The 26101-nt window shown below is 43.1% G+C and overlaps 2 protein-coding genes across 5 annotated transcripts in view; one reads left to right on the top strand and one right to left on the bottom strand.

The window, feature by feature from the left end:
* Positions 1-15677, bottom strand: part of nkain4 (sodium/potassium transporting ATPase interacting 4) — a 50421-nt gene extending 34744 nt beyond the window's left edge. Inside the window, exons 1-3 of one of the 3 annotated variants that reach the window (XM_069526940.1) lie at positions 15657-15677; positions 14980-15098; positions 11184-11629 (exon numbers count right to left, since the gene is read on the bottom strand). In XM_069526940.1, coding sequence (XP_069383041.1) covers positions 11184-11237 — 54 coding nt within the window. In that variant the 5' untranslated portion in view covers positions 11238-11629; positions 14980-15098; positions 15657-15677. Of the gene's footprint in view, positions 1-11183; positions 11630-13817; positions 14194-14979; positions 15100-15656 lie in introns of those variants that run through there. The other 2 variants (XM_020095869.2, XM_069526939.1) reach the window with 2 other exon arrangements.
* A 747-nt stretch (positions 15678-16424) lies between these two features.
* Positions 16425-26101, top strand: part of LOC109635041 (hornerin) — a 37079-nt gene continuing 27402 nt past the window's right edge. For both annotated transcript variants that reach the window (XM_069526938.1, XM_069526937.1), the window contains exon 1: positions 16425-16563. The gene's annotated coding sequence lies outside the window, so the exon portion shown is untranslated. The remainder of the gene's footprint in view (positions 16564-26101) is intronic.

The raw sequence follows: 26101 nt of genomic DNA, 5'->3' as shown, positions 1-26101 counted from the left end.
AGAGTAAAGTGATCTTCTATTTTTACTCAACACATCGTCGTCAGTGTGTATGTAAAGTAAATATGATTGGCATTCCTCGTTAAGTAGATCAATAAGTGTGTCATAGTTGAGCTATGATTAGGCTTTAACCCTGTGAGACTTTTTAACAAGTGTTAATTAGAGCATAAAGATCAGAGCGACCACATGGGGAAAAGAGCATTCCACAAATTCCCTCTAAGTGTGAGAGTGTGTGTGTTCTCCATCAGCTTCTTAACATGAGTTATTATAGACGCAGCACTGGTTGTTTCACATGAGACATCTCGCTGTTTCTATTTTTTATTCTTCTCACTGAAGTTTGAAGTCCACAGGAAACCCATCAGGATTTAGGAACATGTGAGTAAGAGTCTGTTGACAGTCGGTGGGCTGCTGGGACACTGTCAGTCAAATCTGTTCAAACCACCCACACAGTCCTAATAAATCAGTTTGATTCAGCTTTAATGGGGCAAAGTCCCAATAAAACAGATTAGCTGAGTGAGTTTATGAGCGATCAAATTTATAATGAATAATAAAAGATGTTTTTTTTCATTAACTGTTGCAAATTTAGTCATGATTATTTAACGTTACAGAGATCAAATCATGCAACATTTTTAGGGGCTTTAAATTTGGTTTATATGGTAATATCCATGGGGAATCTTTAGCTAAAAAATAAAAAGGTCCTATATTATAGGAAATAAGATTTTCATGTTTTTTTTAGCAGGTCTTTTTACAAATGTATCAAAACACTACATTATATAGGCCACCCCTTCTCCTGGTAAACCACTCAAGATGTTCCACCCATATCACCCACCACAGTGATGTCCCCGGCTGTCTCACATTTTGCAGCTATGAACACTTCCCTGACACAAACTGACACAGAATTGGTTCCTCCAGAAGGTCGAGCAGCCAACGAGAGTGAGCTGGAGGCCTGGGTGCTCCCAGAACAAGATCCAAGACTTCTGCTTACAGACGAGAGGCACCGAACCTCTCTCCTGGTCGGCTGTTCTAGCTTGAGCTCCACAGAGAAGCCCCCGACAGGAGATGTGAAATATGGGACCTTTTAACAGTTATCCCACATCTGCCAGTGTCTGCTGTCTGTTTCATTCTCACTGTGACAACAGTCTGCGTAAAAGTGGCCAAGCAGCATTTAGAGGATTCAAGCACTTAAGTCAACCAACTGAATTGATGGTGAAGTAAAGTTCACCGCGATATGACCCAAATTTGTTCACTGTGACAGCAAACACCCTTCCACACATGGCTGGTATCTCTCCTAAGACGCTTATTCTGCTCCCTCCCTCTTCTTCCCTTTATCTCTCTTCCTCCTCCTTGCCGTCAGCCAAACACTTCTTTAAAGTTTATCTGGTGGCAGCAATGTTTGGATTATTAGGAGCTTATTTGGTCTTTACTGCATCTACTTGAGGATGGATGCAGCAGCAGCAGCGGGTGTTTTGATTTCAGTCTCAACCCAAAGAGATGAATGTCACTTGTGCAAGTTTGTCTCCTTGCATCTTGTTGCATGGGGGTGTCACATAGAAAATGAGAGATGCAGCAAACTGAATCAGTCACAACAAAGAATATCAGGTAACATTAACAAATATTCATTGACAGCGACACAAAGGAACACACACACACACAGGCTGATTTTAGTGAGGATATTTCCCCCACAATTTCCAAAGGCAACACATATGAGAACGCAAATGTCAGAGTCAGTTGTTTCTGGCAATGTTTCCTGCCTGCCTCCTGGTAAAGTGAGTTCATTTGAGAATAGAATAGAGCAAGAAAATCTAAATTTGCAGCGAGCAAGTGGCTGTATTGATGATGTTTCTAACATGCAACGGAGAAGACGACATATATCCCAGGATGACAAAGAGTCATCGTACACATAGAACACCTTCCGACAAACATTTCAACTATGGAGAGACAACGAGATTCAAGAGATTTGGCGATAAGGGCCGTTGTCGATGTGCTGTAAACAAAAACTTTGGATTTCCACAGCAGAATTTATACTTTATGTCCTGCCTCCTGCAACCTCTATAGGCACCACCCCTTGCCTGAATTTTCCGGATACTTTCATAATGTTGTGACCCAACGCGTTCGTCATATGCAAAAGTAAAACACCTACAAGTTCATGTCAGAAAATCACTATACATAAACATACTTTTGATTTCTCAGGGGTGCAGAAAGTGGAAAACGGTGGATAAAACCAGAACACAGAAATAATATAGGATGGAGGGAAAGTGGCAAAATGATATAAGCTTAAACCAGCCAATCCTCTCTCCATCTCTGTCTCACCATCTCCCAGATCGAACAGAATGGTGTTTGGGTTTTAGCCTAATTAATGAGTGATTTAGCTGTGATAGGAAATTCTCTACAAGAATACACAGTCGAGAAACAACTGTCAGCAGTTTACAACCTCCAGCTCTGTTTTACATATTAATTTTCCTTTCATCATAATACCATCACTCTTTATCAGCAGTAGAGAAAGTTATACTTTGTTCATCCTAAGGCCAAGCAGTCCCCTTAAATTAAATCAAATTCAACCAACAAACAAGGAGACAGGGGTGAAAACATAACCTCCTAAGGTTGGGGATATTACAGCAAAAACATACTTGAGGTCATCAGCCTCTTGTGAAACAAGGACTAAATGTCAAAAAATAGTGGGGAGGATTTTAGTGAGACGAATATGCTTTGCAGTCATTCAACTGATCTGTCAAGATAGTCATTCTGGCTGTGGTGCTCCCAAAGCAATTTATTCAATGCCACACTATAACCAATGACACAGATGGAGACACTGGAATGGAAACAGAGAAATGGGCTTGCAAATAGTTCTAGTTTTATCTCCATTACGGCTTAATATTGCAGTGTCATTGATGCAGAACACACACACACACACACACACACACACACACACACACACACACACACACACACACACACACAGACAGACAGACACACAGACAGACAGACAGACACACTGGATGGTTGCATGCACACACACTCAAATCTGCCAGCCCAAGGTTTTTGCTATAACCACATAATTAATGGTCTGTTAAATTGAAGACATTAAAATGGAGAATAGAAGTAAAAAGGGCCACCGGGGGAAAAGAGGGGATGGTTTTTCCAACAGCATATGTAGTATCATGAACCAACATGCACACAGAAGGTCAGGAAACAACAGCAAGGTCATCTCCTCTTCTCAATTAGCACAAAACCCGACTGTTCTCATCTCTGTTTCACAAGTAACCCCAGATAAACCGTGACAATAAACTGACTCCAAGTAAAGTTGGACTCAAGTAAACACATCTCAGCTGCATCTGACTGGGCGGGTCGTTTCTGTGGTGAGGTTAAAGGCTATGTATGTGAGTAGAGCTATCTTTAGAGTGACAGTTGTCCTGAGAGCAAGATGTCTACTGAGCCCCGTGTTCTGTTGCAGCCCAACCCTGAGGTCATCTACCAGCACGCTAACTCAGATTTGCATCATACTTTCCAATGTTTCCCTTTGACAGGTTGGTTTATTCCCTGCAGGCTCTTCAGCATCTTATAGTACACATAAAGGTTTCCGTGGTAACAGTGCGCCAGAAAGAGGGAGGGAGATGGAAAGAATACGAAAGAAAGGGGGGGAAAAGAGAAAAGCTAAACTCAGATCTCAGGTCTCTAGGGTCATGCTCATAATTGGCCTGGAGTGAGAGGTCGAACCTCCGCCCATCCCCCCTGTTACTCTGTCTTTTTCTCTCCACCTTTCGATTTGCATCCCCCCCCCCCCAAATCTCCAGTGGCTCTGGCCTCGCCGATAAATCGGATGGTGATCAATAATTCAAACATATTCCAACCTGGAGTCCCAGTAGGGGGAGAAAATGGAGGAGAGGATTTCCCTGTTCCAAAGAAAATGGGATTGGGAGATGACACACAGCCTTGTTGTGTTTTAACAAAGGATACACATTATGGGTGGAGCATGAACACCCATTACACATTCAAGCTGTGCATCTCGTCCCTGTGTACCCAGGATGCATGAGGCTCTCAGGTGAGATGATGACACACTGGGAGAGGTGGGGACTCCAAAACTCTTAGCTTTTCATTATATAGTCACCTTCCCTTGTGACCCACAACACACTCACACACACAAACACGCACACACAACATAGCCTGTTGTTCAATCTTCTTCATGGTGCTGGTGCTGGCTCTTGCAGCGAAGGCCAGACAGGACCTGTGAGGGTCCACTCTTCTGTGGATGAGGGCCGTTCAAACACAGCAATCAACACAGTCTAGGTCGAGACCACAATCAGTGTTGAACAGCGGGGGTCCATTTGACAGCACAAGAACAGCACTCACACACATACAATACCTAATTATGGCAACCTGCATGACCTTCACAAAGAAAATGACAATCAGACAAAGACAACGTGAGACAAGGTTAAAACCTTCATTCCTGAAAACACATGGATTACTGCAGCCTCTTCAACCAAGGATCACATACTGTTAGAACCCTCTTCACTCCATCTCCCATTTTCAAGACATCTTTGCAAGAAGAGATGTTCCATTGTTCTTTATTTGTATTGGAACAGTTCCAATACAAATACCAGCATCAGAAATGCATCCAGTATGGCTGAAAATGCCATGTTAGGCACCTGCAAATCATACACACATCTATGTACTGATTCAATACCATGTCATTAAAGTATATTCCTTTCATCCAGATAAAACTGCAGCTTTCTTCACCGATCCAAAACAGAACTGTGCAACCACTGGCAAGTACCGTTTTTAGAGTGGTGAAGAAGAAATTATTTCTTGTAGTGTAGCGTCATTTATTCTTTTAATGAACTGGTATCAGATCAGTACTCTGAATTGGCCAATATGCAAAGTGGTTAAATGATATTTGAACACCTAACCTAACTGCAAAAGAACAGAACACACAACCCCTTCTTTAAAAGGCACAGCAGACTAAAATATGCATTTTCTTGAAGTAGTTGATTTTGTGTGTTACCCTAAAGAGCTGAGTCTTGCAGACAAATCAGTGGTCGACTGATTCCCACCATTAACACAACAGCTTTTAATCAGTGGTCATGTAGCTTTAATTGCCTGAGCAGCAACTTGTAATGAAGGAATCTAACCAGGTCCTAATGACTTACATTATTTCTGTCGGTGACCATGTCCTCGCATTTCCTAAGCTGCCGAACAATTTCGGGTGTATCAGGCTTACTAAGGTTGTGCCGACTGTTGAGATAGTGCCTTGGGACTCTCGAGTAATATATGTAACTTCCAAACTAGGAGACAAGAGGACTAGTAACACTTCACCATAAATACCATTGCTTTATTTTCCATTAAATCCTTACTTGGACTTGATTTTGGATTAATTTGCCTCTACTGCAGTAAGTGTAGATTTTGTTCGTCTGACTCACCGGATGCAGACTGTGGGTATAACCCTGCTTCTGGGCGTATATATTTCACACAGCATTCTCCGCTCTATCCGCTGCTGGTCTGTAACCATTTTCCCAATCCTCTTAGCCGCAGGAAACAATGAGAGCAACCTCTGAGCAAGCAACTTACACGCTGAAAATGGCACGAAGACAAATATTTGGATTGTGAAATCACACACTCGTTCCTTTTTGTGGTCTTTTCTTTGTGGGAAATGACCCATTTCATCAACTGTGTTAACCTATGTACATGAAACTGTTCCACAAAAACAAGTTCCCTTAAGTATATTTTGCAGGTGGACTGTTGGTTTAGTGTCGTTCAATTGTGATGTTAGTGGTTTTCCTATACAGCAGAATGATAATGCAGCAGAGATGCATTTGGCAATGCACGTCTAAGGCTTTGGTGGTGCTACCCTAGCTTGGCTCACTAATGTTACTTATGATGGGAGGGTGTTGTTATCATATAGATCAAAAAGTATTTGTATCATTAAGTTCTACAAGAGAAGAACATACTGTTATTATATTTCATCAGAGATAGTTTGAGCTAGAGTTCAGTCTGGTCTCAGTCTGGCAGAAACCCTGAGCCCAGTCCACATCCCTGTGTATAAACTGTATGTTAACAGTGATAATAAAAACCCTGAGCCCTGAGCCATTTAAATCTTCATTCTCAAGTAAGAAACGCAACAACATCAGTGTCGGCATCTGCTGGGATTTGGTGAGTACACCTTGCTCATGGGGAGCCTGTCTCTGTACAGCACACTGTTTGTGACACACACATTTTGCATGGATAATTCAAATAGGGACGTTATCTTACTCTGCCACCATCTGTACGCGCCAAAGCAAATAGTGGGGGGAAAAATGTGTTTCAGCTCACAACGATATGAATCACAGTCCAGAGAGGCTTTATGAAAACTTAATAGCAGGCTCAGAGAGGCGAGGACGAAACGGAAAGGAACAGAGATAAAGGAGCTGTGACCATCCACTCTATCTAGCCGGCCTCTTGCTTCCACCGGTGGCAAGGAAATACAGTTTAATCGTACTAGACTCCATGCTCATACAGACACTATAAAGAAGTCAGACACATACACTGAACAAAGCTCTCACATAAGCTGTAAATAAAACGTCTGTAGCATCTGGATAGCTGGCGAAATTTAAACCCTCCAGCCCGTGCCAAGAGATTTCATGTTAGTTACCAGGTTTTGATGCATCACCTCTGGAACAGGCAAGACAGGACAGGATTATACAGTAGCAGTAACTCACACACCCATGTCTGACAGAGTACAATGTTTTATTACCATGCAATTTGCCTCAGTGGCAGTAATGACTCTTAATTACAGTTGTACGGTGCATTAATATCAAAACGGTGGGCCAAGACCTTGTGTGTGCGCGGGGGTGTAGAGCTGCCCTCCGACATGCTCTGAATAATCTCCTGAAATTCTGAAAAGCCCAGAAAATGCCTGGACCCGACTGTGCGGACATTATCCGGAGTTCGTGTTTGAAAACAGCTTAAGCGTGTATGTCGACACACAAGCACACGTAGAACCTTAAGGTTGGAGCGGCAGGATGTTGATATGACATCCAGCATCTCTACGCTCATGCATATTCCAATGTTAGTGCTTCTATACAGCAAATATTAATAGTGCTGTGGAAAAGAAACAGCTGAAATCCTCTGTAACGTGTGGGAGATGACGTGATGCCTGCCAAGGGATAATGTCGTGCCTTCAGGGTGAGGCGCTCTGCCTATCTGCTAAAACTTTCTTGGAAGCACTTTGGTTGAACCCGATTTTCTTCTCTGAAGCCTTCACTACAGAGTTAGTATATTCTCTAGCTATGTCATCAAACGAGTAGAGGAAAAGTGGGCCGGGTGATGCAAGATATGACACACGTACATTCACACCAAGTTCATGAGTATGTCGGCCTGTTATATTCCCCCTCTGATGAAGGTGAAACTTTCAGATCTCTCCTGTGTCTGTACCAGGGGTCACCAAATTGACAGCCCTGAATCCCACATAGGCACAAATCAAGTGATCGGCTGCGACAGCACGGACGACTTTATCTTCTCTGTCTTTCAGCTCATTCCTTCTTTTCTCTCATCTTGTCAGAGGCCACCAGAGCTGAACTTCCACCCAAAGGCTATAATCTGTACCCACCACTATACCTACTAATCTATAAATCACAGAATGTGCAGCTGCGTCTGTGGGTGTGTCTGCGTGTGAGAAGACGGATCCATGAAATAGTGTCTGTGTCTCTGTGTGAGGTCGCGGTCATCAGCGCTGCCGGTGCAGTTACAGACAGACATTTTCCGGGTCAATGTTCAGCTCTGAGCTCATTACCCTTGTTCAGTATGATAATGTGAGTGTGCGTGTGACCGTCTGCCCTTTCCTGATAAACCACCATGACCCATGAAGAGGTCTCCTGCATCAATCACCTACTGTCCACGGAGCCGCATTAACCACCAGCTCCACTCTGGAGCACCTCCCTCCTCTCTGCTTTTCAATGACATTCACACTATGTCTGGACAGGTTCCCGGATCTGACCGATTGAAACACATCCACACCGGGTCAGCGTCAGGTCAACGCCTCAAACAACCCACTCATTGAGACAAACGGGTTTGCTTGTTTCCCGAAGTACAAACAAATCGTTAGACAGACAGGGCTCCCTGCCAACGCTCGCCGTTCTCTGGGACTGACCGGCTTTTTCTGACAACCAGCCAGCCCTACTGTCTGGAACAGTTAGGCCTCAGAGGGAAGAGGCAACTGAGGCGATTCAATCAATACCGACTCATTATCTGTTGCCTTCTGTCCCACAGAGATGAGTCTCACCGCTCGGCCTGTTGATGAAGAAACGCACCACAATTCAATTAGGGGATGGCCGAGATGCCAAGAGAGGTTTGATCAAAGCACTCTGCCTGGCTAATTAGCACACACAGCGGTTCAGAGGGGCTATTTTTACATCTGAGGAGCAGAGTAGGTTGTTTTGTTAATGGTAGTTTTACCCCTGTAATGGACTGGGAATAAGCCGGCTCATTTTCAATGCATAGGTTTCAGCCAGGGGAGAGTGGAGGGGCCCCTTGGCCATGCTGCTCCACACAGACACACACACGCACGCACAAGTATATTCATGTGGACACATATACATGTATATGTATATAACCCCTCTTTTGCAGGTTTGACCCATCAGAAGTGTGCAGGTGTGTGTGGGACCCACAGTGATTGGAGCAGCAAAAACAGCTACCACCCCCCATACTACTACTCTGATTGCCAGACGTTTTTTCTGCAGTTATATATTGTTTGTATTTGTTATTGCCTGATTGATACTGGATGGAATATCAACACTGGTTGCATATTATTATTGGCATTAACATGGTCAGAAAGGTTGATATATGGACAGGCACCTTATGACGCCCCGGGGGGTCCTTGGGGCGTGGTCGGGCTATTAACTAGAAGACTGTCCCAGAGTTAGCTCACATGTAGCAACAGGCTGATGGTCATGAAAACGTTTCTGTGTTACAGGTAAGCTAAAATAGTGTAGCTGGTGCATATTGATGGAGTACAGTAAATTGTATGTGCATTGCATGTATGTCATGATGCAATGAAATAGTATGAACGTTACATTAGACGAGTGGGTGTGTTGCCATACTTAATCTGTCCATGATTGCCTATGATTAACGATGTCAGTACCGTGGTATATGCTAAACCATCATATAGGATGAATGTGTCTTATTCTGAGTGTGTCAATATCTATTGATGTAGTATAATTATTGCCATGTACTTCATGTGAGTTAAAGCGGAACCGGGAATGTTGGATAGATACACTATTAACTAGAAGACTGTCCCACAGTTAGCTCACATGTAGCAACAGGCTGATGGTCATGAAAACGTTTCTGTGTTACAGAATAAAACCTGAACCCCCCGTGATAACTCATGCACGCCTGGAGGTGTATTTTGTCTCCGCGTGTGCAACATGTGTATATGTGTGTGTGTATGTGTGTGTGTGTGTGTATGTGTGTGTGTATGTGTGTTTCCGCAGACAGGAAGTGTCAGGTCATCCAGAAATAGTGCCTGGGGAAAATAAAGCTGTTTCCAGGAGTCTTCAGGGACTTTTTAGGAAGCCCACTGACAGCTTTATAAACCTCTTTACAAATAGTCGACCCTCTTCTCTCTAATGAGGCAGAAAAAAAAAGTCTGGAACTGAAAAACAGGTGTGTCCCTCAAGGTGGGTCCAGACCCCTCCGTTTGTGTGTCTTTGTCATTAGAGAACAAATCAATTTCAATAAGGAAGTAACATCACATTGTTCTAAAGCATACTAACCTCTGAGTTTCCTCTCTGATACATTTACAAAGCTGAAACTTGACAGACGCACACAAGTATTGCACAGCAATACACACCAGCTCTCTTTTAATTTTGAAGTTGAAGAGAGGAAGTATCCGCAGGAAACTCAGGCCGGAGGCAGCAAAACTTCACTGGAATGAACTAAAGAAGAAAGAACTGCCAAGAAAGACTCTTTTTAATCCCTTTTCTCTGAAAAACCTCAGGCAGAAAGACTCAAATCTAGATCAACGGCATCTTATATTTCTAAGAGCATTAAACTTGAAATTGTATGTAACCGCAGCAAGAAACCAACGCTGGCTCGCCCGGAGAACATAACATTATGAAATGAGAGGTGTTTTTACTTTTCGAGACAGTCGTGGCTGATACCAGCTGCCATCACACGTTGTCCCGTTCAATTTGTTTTTGGATTCCCCCATGCATGTAACAATACATCAAAACTTCCCCATGTGACTCTTTGTGTGAAGGGGGAGAGATTTTACTGCTCCCTTAGCTGTTAAAAGTGGCATTTACTCGGGGGCTTATGGTGCGAGCAGGCTCAGTTTTAATACCATCATAAATAACAGCGTCACACTCTGTCAAGTGAACTCCACTCTGGGATGGTGACAAAGGCAAAGCTGGCCCGGGAGTCGATGGGAAGCATCATCTGAAGCTGCACGGTCACCATCAGTGAAAATGTCACAGTCCACACTTCACTGATCAGAAATTGAAACGCTCCAACGAGCTATAATTCAATGCATCCACTGCTTTTAATCTGGATAAACACTTTTCATAGATACAGCTGAGAAACAACACCTCAAACATTAAGATCAGAGCCAGATGTCTTAAAGACGCTTTCCAACATGAATCTGGATGTTAATCTAGAATGCAGACAAAAGCCAGTGTCTGTTTTCTAGATTAACATCCAGAAGATGCCTCAGTCAGAACCATATGATGCTGTCTTCAGGTGATTTATCTGGATCTGAGCCTACATTAAGTCATTCACAAGAGAAAATCCATATATCTGCTGATGAATCTCATCACAGATCACCACACAGCATATTCAGGCTCTAACTTGCAGCTGTGAGAGCTGAGCTGACTTCACGACCATATGTTTTCTGTCACAACAACCAATCTCCTCACGGATCAGACAGGGAAATAAAACAACATTTGCTGTAATGGAACAACTTGTTGTGATTTCTGCTCAAACACGAGAGCAGCAAATATCAGAGCGAATGAACTGTGGCAGAAAATATGAAAACATGGATGTGAGCATCTGTTAGTTATAGTAGTTAATGAGTGTTTCTGTGAAACGTGAGTCTTAAACACTCCAGGAGAACATGACACAGCTTCTGGTGCCCAATTAACATTCCTATTATATTGTTAAAGCATCATTCTAATTCATATCATGTCCACATTAATGTTTTGATATAACTTGAGTCAACTCACCAACTGTAAAGTGCAGATAAAGATGAGGGTGCATCGCCCGCTGCAGCAGCCCATTGTGTTGTGTCAGCGGTGAAAACGTGAGTCTGAGTCGGGAGACAAGGAACCTGGAAGCGGGTCGGAGGAGCTCTCAAATGCGCCGAGCGGACTCCAGGCACCGGTGTCCCATTCTCCTCCCCCTGGTCCTCCTCTCTTCTCTTTGCCCAAACAACAAACCCCGGGTAGGGAAGGATCTCTGTGCCGCTGTGGTCCGGGCTCTTGTCTGTGAAGTGCCTGCTGCTCCTGCTCCTGCTCCTGCTGCTCCTGCCGGCCGGTCGCACATGAGGTGACTGACTGGGTGGAGGGTTGGTGTGTGGAGTAGTAGGAGGGGGGGGGAGGTGACTGTGGTGGTGGTGGTCTGGGATGGGGCTGATCTGACCCGAGGGCGTCAACTAGTTCCTGAAAGCTGTCTGTGGAGAGGCAGAGCAGAAGGAGCCACTTAATTCAAAACTGTTTAAACAGAGACGGTCAATTTATTGTCATGGTGACCAATGACTCTAATCAGCCAATCGAAATCCTGCACATATACGTTACAGCGGTGAAGCTGACGTTGAACAGCTGCACCGCAGTGTTGTCAGATGTTATAGATCCATATTGGTGTTTGTTTATGTTACGTCCCATTTTGAATTGAAATGATTTTCATGTGATTGTGTTGAGGAGTTAAATTAGCTGCCACTCATGAGCAACTGGCGCCATCTGGTGGTCGTGTGAGGCACACACTGACAAGCGCCATAAAAAAAGCTCTGCACATTTTTAGTCCACAGGGTCATTATTCAAAATGGAAGCCAAAGCATCAGACATGTGACACATAAAGCTTTTACAGCTTCTACATTCATCATACAATTTAAATTAAAAAAAAAAAAGTTCAATTCAAACAATTTAATTGGATTTGATGGCTCTACTTTCCCTTCCAGTGGTACTTCATGTAACATACAGACAAGTAGACACATTATTCTAATATATAAACATGCATGCATATAAAAACACAAGTTATTACTGGAATTAAAGGTAAGGTCTTTGAACAGATGAGTATGTGTACTATATTGCACTTAAAAATACTGCACATGCAGTTGAATATCATTTCACTTGATAAATAATAATAATAATAGTATTTTCATTGCTATTTTATGTAATTGTAATGTAATGTATTTTATGTTTTAAGTTTATTTACACAGAACTTTCACTCTCACTCTGTCCCTCCTCTTCTGCACAGGCCTTTAGATTTCCTTCTGTAGCCGCTGCTTAGTGTGATATATATAATAGAAAAGATCTTAAAAGCTGCTCTCACAGTCGCCCTCCTCCTCCTCCTCCTCCTCCTTCTCCTTCTCCTCCTCTCTCTGAGTGTGTGTGGAGGGGCCAACCTCTCTCCTCAGCAGCTTGATAAATGTTTTACACATCTGCGGCCTAACTGAGGGAACACTTCACATCTCATTTTGTCACACACGCTCCTCTGCTCTGCCTGTTTTAAGAAGCCTGTCCACCCTTCTCCTCTCCTCTCCTCTCCTCTCCTCTCCTCTCCTCTCCTCTCCCCCTTGTCCCACGCCGCCCTGCCCACCTGCATCCAGCTGGGACCCAGGAGAAGCCCCTCCTTTCTTGCCAAAAATAACCTCAGGGTATTAATGGAAACAAGCTGTTTTTTCTATTTGAAAGAAAAAAGCATTTCTTTCATCATGAAGACTCAAAAAAAAGAATTTGCATTGTGATCACTTTGAAGCCTGAGCATCACTCCAGGAGCCCTGCAGACTTGCATCAGTCTATAGTTACTTCTATTAATGATTAATAGTTTGTGTCACTTTTATACATTTATTAATGTAACAAGTTTCTCAGACAGGCACATACCTCAATGTGTTATGTAATATAACATAGGGATACTCCATGTTGGAGTACACACAGGCCTATAGCCCATTTACCTTTTCAAGACTTTAAATGATTTGATGCAAAGCTGAAGTGTAGTCATTTTTATGCCAGTATCATATCTGGGTTCTGTTTTTTGGAGGGCACATACATTTTGACTCAAGATCCACTTATTAGCTTTTATGGGACATTTTTTTCAACCATATCTTTATCAAGTGATGCTCAAGACAAAAAAAAGTCCTTAGAGTGCAACACTGATGAAGAAAAATCTAATTTAGGATTTAATGGATGCAAAATCCATTGATTCTGTTTGTTCCATCAAACACATTAAACAACAAATCCAGGAGAATCCATTTGCCTAAATCATGGAATGTGGGTTGAGGGTGTGTGTGTGTGTGTGTTGAATTACCCAGTTGGTCTCTAACAGCTGTTCCATCTTACTGTTACATGTGAAGTCAGTCAGTGTAAGAGCTTCTAGTAGAATACATTAGTGACTGTCCTGCACTTCCTGAGCACATGAAGCTCACTCATTCACAAACCCATTTCTTATGAGGACATGCTTTTTGAACGTGTGCCATAAAAATGTCGGTGTGTGCATATCTGGGGTGGTGGGTGGCAGAGAGTGATGCTGGGAGAGTATAGAGCTGAGGCTGAAATAAGGTCACTGTTATAGTTCTATTAGAAGCCCTGATGGAGGTTCTCCTTGCGTTCCCATTTTGCCCAAACGCCCCCTTATTGACTCACTCAGTTTGTGTGTGTGTGTCCAGAAGACTTCTTTCATGACAAGTGTGTCCAGGCCCTCGGGTGCTGCTGTTCTTCTTGGAGACACTAACATGAAGTGACAGGAGAGCCAGCAGTGTGCTGCTCTGAGGGGACCTGCATTGTGGAGGAGACCCAAGAGTCTGGCTCGTCGAGGACAACAATAGAAAAAAGGACGAGGCTTTTCTCCCTTTCAGAGCACCCGAGGCTGTCGCTTCTGGTTCTCCGCTCTTTCTTTCTTTTATCCTTCTTTCTCAGTTTCTCTTCTCACACATTTTAGAGCCCAAACACACAACAGGAAATTCCTGATGCTTTTTTCACTAATAACAACCAGGTCAACATGTCTGAGGCCGGCAGAAACCTGAGAGCAAAACAGAATTCATGTTATCTTATCCCCACATCAGCCTGAATGACTTGATTTCCCCCAAATGATTGTGGAGCTTTTTATTCAAACTGAAATTCTGTGTCACCTGAGAACTGTTGTTGAACAGGACGTTGTTTTTTTGCATTGGTGCAACTAACACACACTGAGGCAAATAATACTCCCTAACATGACATCATCAGCAGAACGAGCTGCTTCCTCCATCTCTGCTGTTCATTTATCAACACTAACACAGAGCTGCAAATTACATCTTCCACTGCTGTCCGACCAGCATATGAAGGCTTTCTTTATTTAGATCCATGCTCATAAAAGATTAAGATTACCCATGTGCCCTTGGAGGCAGAGTCTCATTTGGTTTTTTTTTTCTATTCTTCATTATCTTTTCTGTGCCATGAAGAGAGTTCCAGACTCGATGAAGAATAAACACAGAGGCTATTATGAGGAGCATGTCAATAATTTAATGTGGGATGAAGCTCTGGTGAAGAGATACTGGTTCCCATTATCATTTTTTTCAGCAATTGGTGTTATTCTAACGCTCGCCACCTGGAGGCGCTCCTCTGTGAAAGGGTTTTAATTGAATGGACGCCTTCACAGCTGTGTCAAGCTAGACACAAGCTGGGAATCAGCCGGAAATCAGGTAGGTTTTCTTCAAAATAAAAGCATTCTTGTTGGACTCATACAACAGTTTGACAGTGAATCTGTGTTTTGTGAAAAAGATTTTCCTATTTCATACAGTTAAGCTAGAAATATCAGTAGAACACTCACCAAAGAGGGCTCATCTAAACCTCTGGTGTTTGCTGTACAAACTGGACCTGTATTTCCAGCTGCTGTTTCATGCTGGATGGGTGGTGGTGACGTTGGCAAACGATTGGCGAGACCATAGCCTAAAACAGCAGAAAACATGGTATAATTATGTGATTAAATACATACACATGTATGTCATTATAGCCTATACTTCTAAATATAGTGCAGTATATCAGAATCAGAACAAATTCTTTTTCATTTTGAGATTGTGATTTCATCCTTTTTGCCATTGCTGGAAAAAAAGTGAAAGCTTTATATAGAATATTGCTGAAATTAATACAAATAAAGCAGCATTATTTTGCGATTTGAAGCTCCAACTTTCATGACCAGTTTTTCCCGTTTCACTATTTAGCTGTAACTTGCTGTTATTACCTCGACCAAGTGGTTATGTTTTCATCTGTGATTGATTGTAAGCAGCATTGAACAAAAACTCCAACAGAGATTATAGCAAAGTTAAATGTGGTTTCATAAGGGAACGGTTTGGCCTTGGTGGAGAAATGTGCTCCGCTGAGTACCATTCTAGTTTTTTTTTAATTTTATTTTCTCAGACTTGAGCAAACATTCAAAGACAATTATGTAATTCATTTGTTAAAGGTATAGTTCACCCAAGAATGAAAATTCACTTATTATCCACTCACCACTATGTCGATGGAGGGACGGGTGAAGTGTTTGAGTTCACAAAACACTTTTGAAGTTTCAGGGCTAAACAGCATTGCAGACAAGTCCAATGTCGACCACTTCTTCAAACGTAAAAAACAACTGATAAAAAACAGAAAATGGCTCCATACTGCTCCTGTGGTGTCATCCAAGTGTCCGTCAGCCCTGACGTTCAAATTCAACTTGAAACAAGATCATTTACACCGTGTTTCTCTGCCTGAATGTCTGATCCACAGGAGAACATGGCTCCAGAGGATAACAGAGGACATTATACCACCTGTACCTGAATGTATCAACAAGATAACAACATTTACAACATCGATCATAAGAAACAGTTTGTAACACAGTGGGAACGTCTGTCAATATTATTTAGTTAGTATTTGTACATAACGTGACTTCACCAAACACACAGACCCTCATGTCATTCATTTGTTAAGACGCGTGTTATTCTGAAAGTCAGTACAGGAAACTCATCACTATCAGTGCATTGACGGTGGTGTGAGTCACATGGTGCTGTCTGACGGAGGGAGCTGATGGAGCCAGATGAGAGAGGCAGGAGGCGAGCCCCTCCGGTCGCGCGTCAGCATCCCCTCAAATAGAAATCTGCTGCTGTCACTTGTGCTCCACATTCTGAGAGGAGAACCACCGAAGCCCCCAGAAACTACAACTCAAGACCAACTCCGCCTGGCAAGCAGCAGATTTTTTTTTTTTTTTGTATTTTGCATGTGATGCCAAAGAAGAAGAGTAAGGGGCGGCTGTGAGGAGGCTGGAGCTCTCCAAAGAATGATAGTGAGGACCAGGGCGCGCTGTCCCAGGAGAACTCATCCGAAGAGCTGGCACCGAGACACCGGGATGCTCCTGTGACGCACCGGCGGGGGGGGTGGACCGGTGAGTACAGAAAGATCTGTCCCTGACATCGCGCTTCCACTTTTGGTGACATGTGTGTTTCCATTGGACAGTCTCTGCTTATCGCCTCTGAATCGACCCCCACCTGTCTGGTCCATCATGCACGAGCTTCTCAGCAACACAGATCGGCCAGAAATGTGTGAAAGTTGCGATGTTAATTTGGAATTTGTTTTCACCTCCCACCTCCACCCCGCGCACACCCGCAACTTAACACACGCATCAAATGCCGTGCAGTGCGCTTACGCGGTGGGTGGCGCCTGGGTGGTCCATGGTGCATGTTCCCTTTACAAGTTTGTGATTAGAGGAACATGTGTTGCACGCTGCGGTCACCACCAGGCTAATTATTAAAGGTTTTATATTGGAGGGGAGGTTTCTCCTATCACAGCCTCTCATCACTAATCCGCTGATGGGCCGGAGGGCGTGGGTTTGCTGTGCGTGATGATAAGAAGGATGGCACCAGCTCCACTCACACAGCAGGGTTGGTTAATTATGATCTCACTACTGATGAACTCACTGAGGTGCCAAAGAGGAGGCACAGGAACAGAAATCTTGCCTTTTAATATCAATTAACTGTTGATTTTCCTAATTGATCCATGACAGTGAGGATGATTTCAACCAAAGTATAAAGACACAACAGTGGCGTCGATTAAAACTGTTTACCTTGAAACAACTGTGATTGCCAGGTGAGTCAATAATCCTCTCCACAAATATCTCATGCAGTCTGGGATGGGTTTTTCCTCCTCACCTGTAATAAGCTGCTTCCTGTGAGCTGCTTCCTGTGCTGCTGGATGTGTGGGTGTGGGTGTGAGGAGAACTTCCACAGCAGCCTCAGTGCATGTAGATGAATGAAATCCACTTACTATGCACCAAGGGTTCCCATCTCCAGTGTGCATGCATGTGAGTGTATGTGTGTGTGTATTTCACCTCATTACACTCATTGTGTTGACTTAAGCAGGAGGGTCACCCCTGAGGCCCGTTCTCCTGCCTTATTGAGGAGTGATGCCCTGAATTACACCACCCTCCCGCTGATTGCAGAAGCACACGAGCACACTGGGAGAGGTCTTTCAGCTTACGTGTGAAGTTCACGACTGTTATTTCAACAGAAGCATCATGTGTGGATGTGACATGTATTCCTCGGTGCAGAGACACCATGTCAGTGCATTACACAATCACCAGGTTTAGGAGGCAGCGCCCACCCCAACAACCAGCGCCCCCCCCAACAACCGCTCACTACACGTGATTCCTGCTGGTGCTTAACTCTCAGATGTCGTATGTATTTCGAATTTGCGACGGAGCGCCACAGCTCTGGTTCGAATCCCGGCAATTAAAGCTCCTAGTCTGCCTACGCACACTTTGTACAGGAGCTCCTCTATTCTTGTGTTGTCCCCCCCCCCCCCCCCTCTCCTTTACAGCCTGTGTGCTGCATTTCTCCCGAAGGCGTTCTCAAAATTCTCCCTGTGTATGTATTAAACATCAAGCATGTCGAACTGCAGGCGCCGGGGCCGAGCACTTAAAGGCAGAGTCAGCCTTCTGTGGAGGGTGACAGAACAGTCAGATGGCCCCCACAGGGCAGAGAACAATTCCTGCTGCTGATGCACCCAAGGCGACAGGACTGGAGCACTCCCCTCTCCTCCACCCGCTCTGCCTCCCCTCTCCTTCACCCGCCATTCCATCATCCCTCCCCACCTTCATCTCATACAAATAACCAGGCTCTCTCGGGTTGACACACCTGCACCGCAGCTTCTTCCACTCTCCCCTCCAACATGTGCACTCGCACACACATGAAACATGTATTACGCTCTTTCATAAGTCGACATTTGCCTCAGGAGTCATATTACGATCATAACTGCTGTTGCACACACCCTCTTATATCCACAGTCATGATTTCTTGTGCGCACTGTCATAATCGAGGTACACCGCTATTCTCTCAAGCACACATATACCCAGTGGTCACTGTAAAACCTGTTTCAACTGTTCTGCTATAGAGTCGACTTTGATGATGCCTGTATTGCTCAGTTTTTATAGGGCGATTTATTGAATTCCCATGTTTTACCTCTGATGTCATAGTCAGAGATGGTGTTGTACTGGACCTCAGGTCTTTGTAATATTATGTAAGAAAATAAGGACAACAAAATTAGGAACACCTCTCAATATGAAGTAGTCCAGGACATCACAACCTCTAACTATGACCTTGGTGACATGTATAATTGCAGTGGACTGTAGAGTTGTAGGGGCAGCACGGTGGTGCAGTGGTTATCCTGATAGCAAAAAGGCTCTGGGTTTGAACCTGACCAGGGCTAGTGTGTCAGCATGGGTTTTCTCTGGGTGCTCCAGCTTCTTCCCACAGTCCAATCACTTTTACCCTCAAAGGATTTGTGGTATAAATAATGGATTGATGGATGTAGAGATGTACCCATAAAGCTAATAACGTACCAAATAAAGTGTCTTCTGAGCGTAACTAGCAGATACACAGCATTAATCTCGCTTACACATAAAACTATACTCTTATTTAAGCTACTGCATCCAGATGACTTCAGTTCAGGTTTGTTTTGAGGTCAGTGACACAAACATACAGGTACACTCATGTAATTGAAGTGAATGTGTGTGTGGGGATAACAGTGGCTGCTTTGTGAGACCTGATGTACCATAATACTGAAATGCCAGATACATTTTTTTGTGCATGAGATTGAGAATAGTAATGTGTGCAAAGCTGAATGATAGTGGACTGTATCCAAGAGAAAATTACAGTACGTGTTACTTAGAATAGCCGTGTGTGCAAGAGAGGGAGTTTGATTGAAGTGTAAATAGCATTGAACCTTCGATTCATTGCCTGCAGCTCTTACAACAGTGAAGAGGAGAAAATAAATAATCAGAGAAATCATGCTGCTTCTGACCTTCCAACAAAACCTGACACATTTTTAGTCGTAATTTAAATATAAATATTCATGTCACTGTGTAGGTGCAGGCTTCATTTATAAGGAGTCTGTGAGCCAATCAGAAACAGAGAATTTAAAATGAAAGTGAAACCCTTTCAAATAAACCATGTCTTAAGCATTGATATGTCCCAGCATGTGCACAGTCACCCACAATCATTCCCTCTTTGACGTGGGTTACCATATTGACACACACTTATATTATCTATCACACATACACCATCCGCACACACTTTAATATCTATCAGACATGTTTTTAATCTCAATCAGACACACCCACCCACACTAATACAAACTACCATTATATCTCATATACACAAAGTGTAAGATGGCGCGTCTGTGATGTTGTTTTTAAGAGACAACAGTGAGTCATAGTAACTGAGGGTTTTGAAAACGTCAGTTGTCGTTCGTTCGTGAAGGGTGCATGAGTCTCACAGATCAAACACCAAATGGTCCATGAATCTCCAAATATGTGTTTGTGCACAACATGCGTACGTGCATGTCAGCTGTGTGCATAATAGCTCAGGGACCGGGGGACGTAGATTGGCCAGCCAGCCAGACAGATGTGCCCTAGCCCGGACCCGGAGCGCGGGGGCCTGAAACCAGCCTGCCACCCAGCATTAGTGCCATGGATCTATGACCAAAGGGCTCAGGGCACCGAAACTCACTGTCTGCATAAAATGCTCTCAATTATTAATGCTGTGTACAGGGCAATAAGAAGCGGTGCTGCGGCCATTGAAGAAAACAAGGAACTTGGCACGGAAAAGAGAAAGAAGCAAAGGAAGAGGCAGTAAGGGTATGACGAGCAAGGGGAAGTGGAATATATGAAGTGTTGGAATAGTTTTTTACTTTTAGGTGTAATTCTATAGTCAACTTACAATGACAGTGAGTACACATAATACCACACATAAACAAAAAAAGATCTCCATAGCAACTGGAGATAAAAAAGAGTGATGGTGATGCACTTTGGTGATAAAAAGAAAAAGGACCAGTTAGACCTTCATCTTTTTTCATACACTTCACGTATCCTGACTTTTCAGTCCACGCATTCATACATACAGTCACACAGGATCCTCCTCATTCATCGTTGAGTGCGCAGGTAGTTTAGTTTCCGTCATGTCAGTGTGCACTAAATACATCTCAGACTGCGCACACAGCATTGCAGTAGGTTGCCATTAGAGCAGGAGCACTGTAATTCATAAGTATTGATTGATGTCCGAGCAGCATTACACCTTAATGCCCCCGAACACGACTATACACAAGAGTAAACACTATAAATACAGCCGCAGAGGAAAAAAGCAGCTATTTACAAACATGTGCTGTTAACTCCACATTATGTCCGATGTGATACAATCATAGTACAAGAATATTAAATAATCTGCTTGTTCTGAACATTGCAGCAACATTATTACATGTAGATAATGAACTCCATCCTCCGCTCCCCTTCTCTGAAGGTTGTGCTGCTTGCTGCTCTATTATCTTGAAATCTACATCCAGTTTTATTCATTATTATCAGACCCACGGGTGCTCAGCACTGGATTTGATGTGGGGAACAGGAGCCCACTGTAATCGAATGTTACATTGAGCATCCACCGACATGTGCGTCCTAATCGGTTGGTTTAGAAAGTCTGAGTATCAGTTACAGCTGAGTTTAACTGAGGAAATATATATTCCCTCAGCTCTCATCTTATATTTAGTATTTATCACTGTGTCCTTTGATTTATTGGGTTTTCTGTAAAGACTGTTATCGTCGTACATGGTGTTCTCAGTTATCATTAATCATGGTCACTGCCACCTACATGCCCCTTTTCTTTTTAACTTTCAAGCAAGTTAGGAATGCACTGTAGTTTGTTCACTTATTACTCTGCCTAAATCTCTTTTTACATATTCAAAAGATTTGTCATTAAAAACTTCCCCTCATGGCCTTCAAATGCCTTAAATGTAAATCTACATCTTCCGTCCTACCTTCGTGACTGGGAGAAATATGCCCAAACGTGCCCCACCTCCATCTCCCATCACCCCTGATGGCTAACAGGGAGTTAGTCAGCCCCACCCACAAGTTGCCACGATTGGTTTCTTAGGTTTGTGACATCACAAAGGCTGGCTGTTTGAATACAGACCTGGCGTGAACAGATAGGTCTGAGTGCGTTCACACCTGTCCACTTGTGATTGAATCACAAAAACACTTGGTGTTAACAACACCAGCATCTCCCTCTGTTCTTCATCGTACACTTTCTCACAACCAAAAAAAAACCATCGTCCAGCAACAACCTCAAACGGACTACAGACCACAGAACTGACTCCCGTGTTCGGAGTTGGAAGTGTTCAGCCATGACACTGACTGCTAATTTAGCTAAAGACAACTCGGAAGGATGTTACCATGTTTATAATCTTGATATTTCCTGGAGGGAGACTTTTAAGGTACAGTGTGTAGAATTAGTGATATGTAGTGTTGAAATTGCATGTTGCAGCTGAACACCCCTCACCTCACCCTCTCCTTCCAAACATGAAAAAGAACCTGTGGTTACCTTTAATTTTCATAAAAACTCAAAAGGTGTTTAGTTTTTTCAGTCTGGACTAATGTAAAAAACATGGCGGCCTCCGTGGGGGGCTCCCCTCGATGTAAATATAAAGTATTTAAATATAAAGGGCTTTTTCAAGGGTAAAGACAACTACAATTCATACAATTTAGATGAAACGAACTAGTGAAAACATCATGAGGATTATTCTACATCAAATTTCTGCCAATAGTTCCCTTTCACCTAAATCTTACACACTGAACCTTTAAAAGCCCAAAGGGGAGTCACAGCAAAATCAGCAGCCACAACATCCATCTCAAAATCTTAAAGAACATGAAGATATTTCTGAGTGTACAGCTTCACTGTTTAAGTAAAGTTAAATCACTCACGTGACATATCATCACTTTGAGTTCACCGCACTGGGACCTCAATTCTCTGCTGTTGGCCTGTTCAGCTCAGTGTCTTTCAGCTGCAGCAGGATTCTCTGTGTTCCTGCTGAAAAGAGAGCAGACACTTTTATTTAACATTGTGGACAAGAGTTTGTCACTTCTTGTAGGTGGAGAAGTGTTTTTACCAACAACAGTTTAATCTGCGCAAACAGAGCGAAGCATCTGGGTCTCATTAGCAGGGATGGGACGCTCTTCTTCATCGCACCCCGTGCTTTGTGTTTTACTTTATGCTCTCAGATCGGCACACTTTAACATAAAATACTGCCTGCTGCCGCTTTAAGGGAGGGATTACATAACCGCCCCTCATGCTCTGATTTAGGCTGAGTGTCAGATCAGCAGCTCGGCGGTGGCAACAGGTGTGTTTCTTCAACACGATACCCAGCATATATAAGATGCCATCAAGTTACGGAAAAGGCAACAAAGCAAAACCAGCAGCGAATAGACATGATGCAAGTGAAGCTCCTTCTGTCAGCCAGCAAACACAGCTGCAGTTGTTGCATCATCAGACGGAGATAATTTAAGAAGGTGCCACAGTTTGATTATAATATGAAAACTCTCTTGTTAGTGAATCTCAGCAAAAGTTACTTTCTACTCAGTCAACTGGATAAGGGAATACCTACCTCTGTCGAGGAGGTTATATTTTCTCCCCTGTCCCTTTTGTTGTTCGAGCTATCAACCATTAAATTGTTACCCTCCACGCAGTCAGACCTCTTCTGTGTACCTGTCACTGGGAATCTGTTGCACATTAGAGCAATGTTAGTGCTCCTGCAAATGTGACCCTGCTTCTGCCATAGACTTACATAATTCTGTGGGAAACACTGCAGAGAAGATTTCTGGATCTGCCCATTTACCCATGAAAACATAAGCTGGCAGAGGTAAAATGTGGTGAAATGTATTCAGTTGATAAAATATTCTGTTGCAGTTTAATCTTCATGTGTTTTGTGTTTTCGTGTGGTGACGCATCGCTTCTCAAACCTGTCACATATTAGGACTGAGCACAGTAGGTGAGGAACATGATACATTACAGAATGTAATGTTGTGTGTATGTGTTTGTTCGCGTATGTGTTTCTACACCTCCCTGAACCATCTGTCCATATTTGCCTATGAACAGTGTTTATGTGTTACTGGCATCACAGTTCTGATATAAACATGAAAACGAGCTGTGTCGCTCTTGAAAATGTCTCTTCCTGTTGAAGCCAGTGAAACCACGGTGCTGGCTGAGTTCACCTTTGAGACAGTAGCTGTTTATCGATCTGTGTGACAGTCACGCAGGTGTTGGCAATGGAAGATCAGCCTCTGCTTTCAAAGAGAGCGAGGACAGCGTGGCAGTCACACTGACTGGTGGATTTATTTATTCATTAACAGGCGGTTTGCTCCTCAGCTCTGCCTCTGAGGACCATTTTCACCCGTTTCACCTCCTGAGGTTTGAGATGTAACCATGCATTTGGAATCAGATCTGTCTTGGGTGTGCAGGATCTCAAAAATCCACACACGCAGTAGCATCCACCTATGTGCCCCACCATGAATGAGCAAGACTGTAGGGACATTGAAAGCTGGAGGAAGAATGAAAAGTGGAGTCAGGGGCTCTGGGGACCATGGCGAGGCAGATCCCATATTGATTGGTTTAGTAAGAGAATCCTCTGGCTTTAATGGTGCTGCTTAATAAGAGTGGCTTGTGGAAAGAGAGATCACATCAGCTGAACTCCACTCCAGAGGCTGCCTCCACTCTAAAGAACAGTTCACAGCAGAATCAGAACATTGTAAGAGGGGGCTAATCCATTCAGATTATGAGTTTTGGCACACAGCAACTTTCCGATTTGGAAATATCTCATATGTATTTTTCACGAGGGCTGGCGCTAAACACAACAATGACACCAATATTCTGACTATTGACCTTATTCAGAATAAGATTTTGTCTTTACATGAGTTGCTAATAAAACATTCCATCCATATTCCTATATGTTACATGAAAGTATTATGATTTACATCATTACATCTGAAGTTATTCCCCCAGATTTAAAACCTCAACCTTTATATTTTTCCATCTTGCATCAACAACATCTTGAATGCTGATGATGCGAAATGCTGTGGAAACTCTAATAGGATATTATAATCTGATTAAGACATATACATGTTTACATTATACATCTCAACATGTCTTGAGTTTGATCTTATTCGGGTTAAGGTAACCAGAAAATGCTGTTTGCATTGCAGAGTCTTATTCAAGCAATTGTCCTAATCAGGTTAATATCAGAACATTGGTAGACGTGTAAACATAGTCAGTGACCTTTTCTCTGGGGTTGGTTCAGGTTTTAAAAAGTGAAATAAAAGTCCCAAACTTTTGTCACAGGGCAAAAGGTTGAACAAAGTAATCATCTATCTTCTAAACGCCTAAGCAGCCCTTTCAGGTAGTTTGCTACGTGGCAGGATCAGACAAAATCAAGCTGCACATCTTGCAGAAGAGTTGTAGAGCATGTCGCAGCATGGATGTTGTGGTTTTTGCATTGACGGTCCTTTTTTTTCTTAGCTTCACACATCTGTCAGTCTTGGTGTTATGTCAAGAGCCTGGCTTCACAGAGACACTGAGCTATTTTAGGAGGCAGCACATTGTGTTAAGTGAGGAGGTGAACTGGCACGACGGGTTGAGACTTCTTGGTTTCTGAAAACCTTGAAAATATCTTTATTTAGTACTTTGCTCCCACGACACCTTGCAGATTGCATGTAGCTTCCATCAGATAATGGATAGCTACACAGGCAGGTAGCAAATCAAAGCCTGAAGATACTGAACCACAGACGATTACTATGTTGCTTTTTATTGCAAAATGACATTTTTAGTCAGCGGGACTGATATCTCTGTTAATTCCTGTGAAACATCATTTGACATTTTAATACATAGATTATTAAATTTGAAGATGTTTACCAACTATCATAACTTTGAAGAATGTGGAACGTATGATACGATACTTAGTGTGTGTGTGTGTGTATTTCTTATTGAGAGAAAGGCCGGGGCTATTTTGGGCTGTTTTTGATGATTTAATTTTATTATTTATGTATTCACCTCCACATGAAAGAGAGCTGAGGTCCCAAGTGGTCTCTGTCTATTTCTCTCTCACACACTTTCTCTCTTTTATGCAAACACACACATAAATCCATATATATTTAGCCATTCGCAACCGCTTTTTTTAAACACTCATCATTACTTCCAACGTTTTTGTATGATATGGTATTACTGTATATTCTACTATATTTGGTATCATATTTGATGGGATATAATCACCTCCACCCTCCCTCTGTCAGAAATGTTCTAAAGACCCAGTGTAATCTGATACCTCTATGTGTGCACGTCTGAGTGTGCATGTAGTTCATTTCATCTGCCTGTGCTTCCACGTGTTTGTTGAAAGCACCTGCTGTGTTTGTCCCCTCTACTCACACATCTGATCGATAGCAAGCTGGCTCTGTCAGCGTGGTCGCTGTCATGGAATCGCCGCTAACCCAATTAACCAAACTGTGCAGCAACCTAATTAGCAGAGCCCCTGCACTATGTTAACCTGATTCACACTGTTGCAAGCGTGCATCTCTCTGGGATCAAACATAGAAGGCCAGCAGGTCAAATGCCAAG

Source organism: Paralichthys olivaceus, chromosome 6 (assembly GCF_024713975.1).
Source record: "Paralichthys olivaceus isolate ysfri-2021 chromosome 6, ASM2471397v2, whole genome shotgun sequence".
Classification (NCBI taxonomy): domain Eukaryota; kingdom Metazoa; phylum Chordata; class Actinopteri; order Pleuronectiformes; family Paralichthyidae; genus Paralichthys; species Paralichthys olivaceus.
Note: the sequence above shows the minus strand (reverse complement) of the source record. Positions and strands in the feature narration are given on the sequence as shown.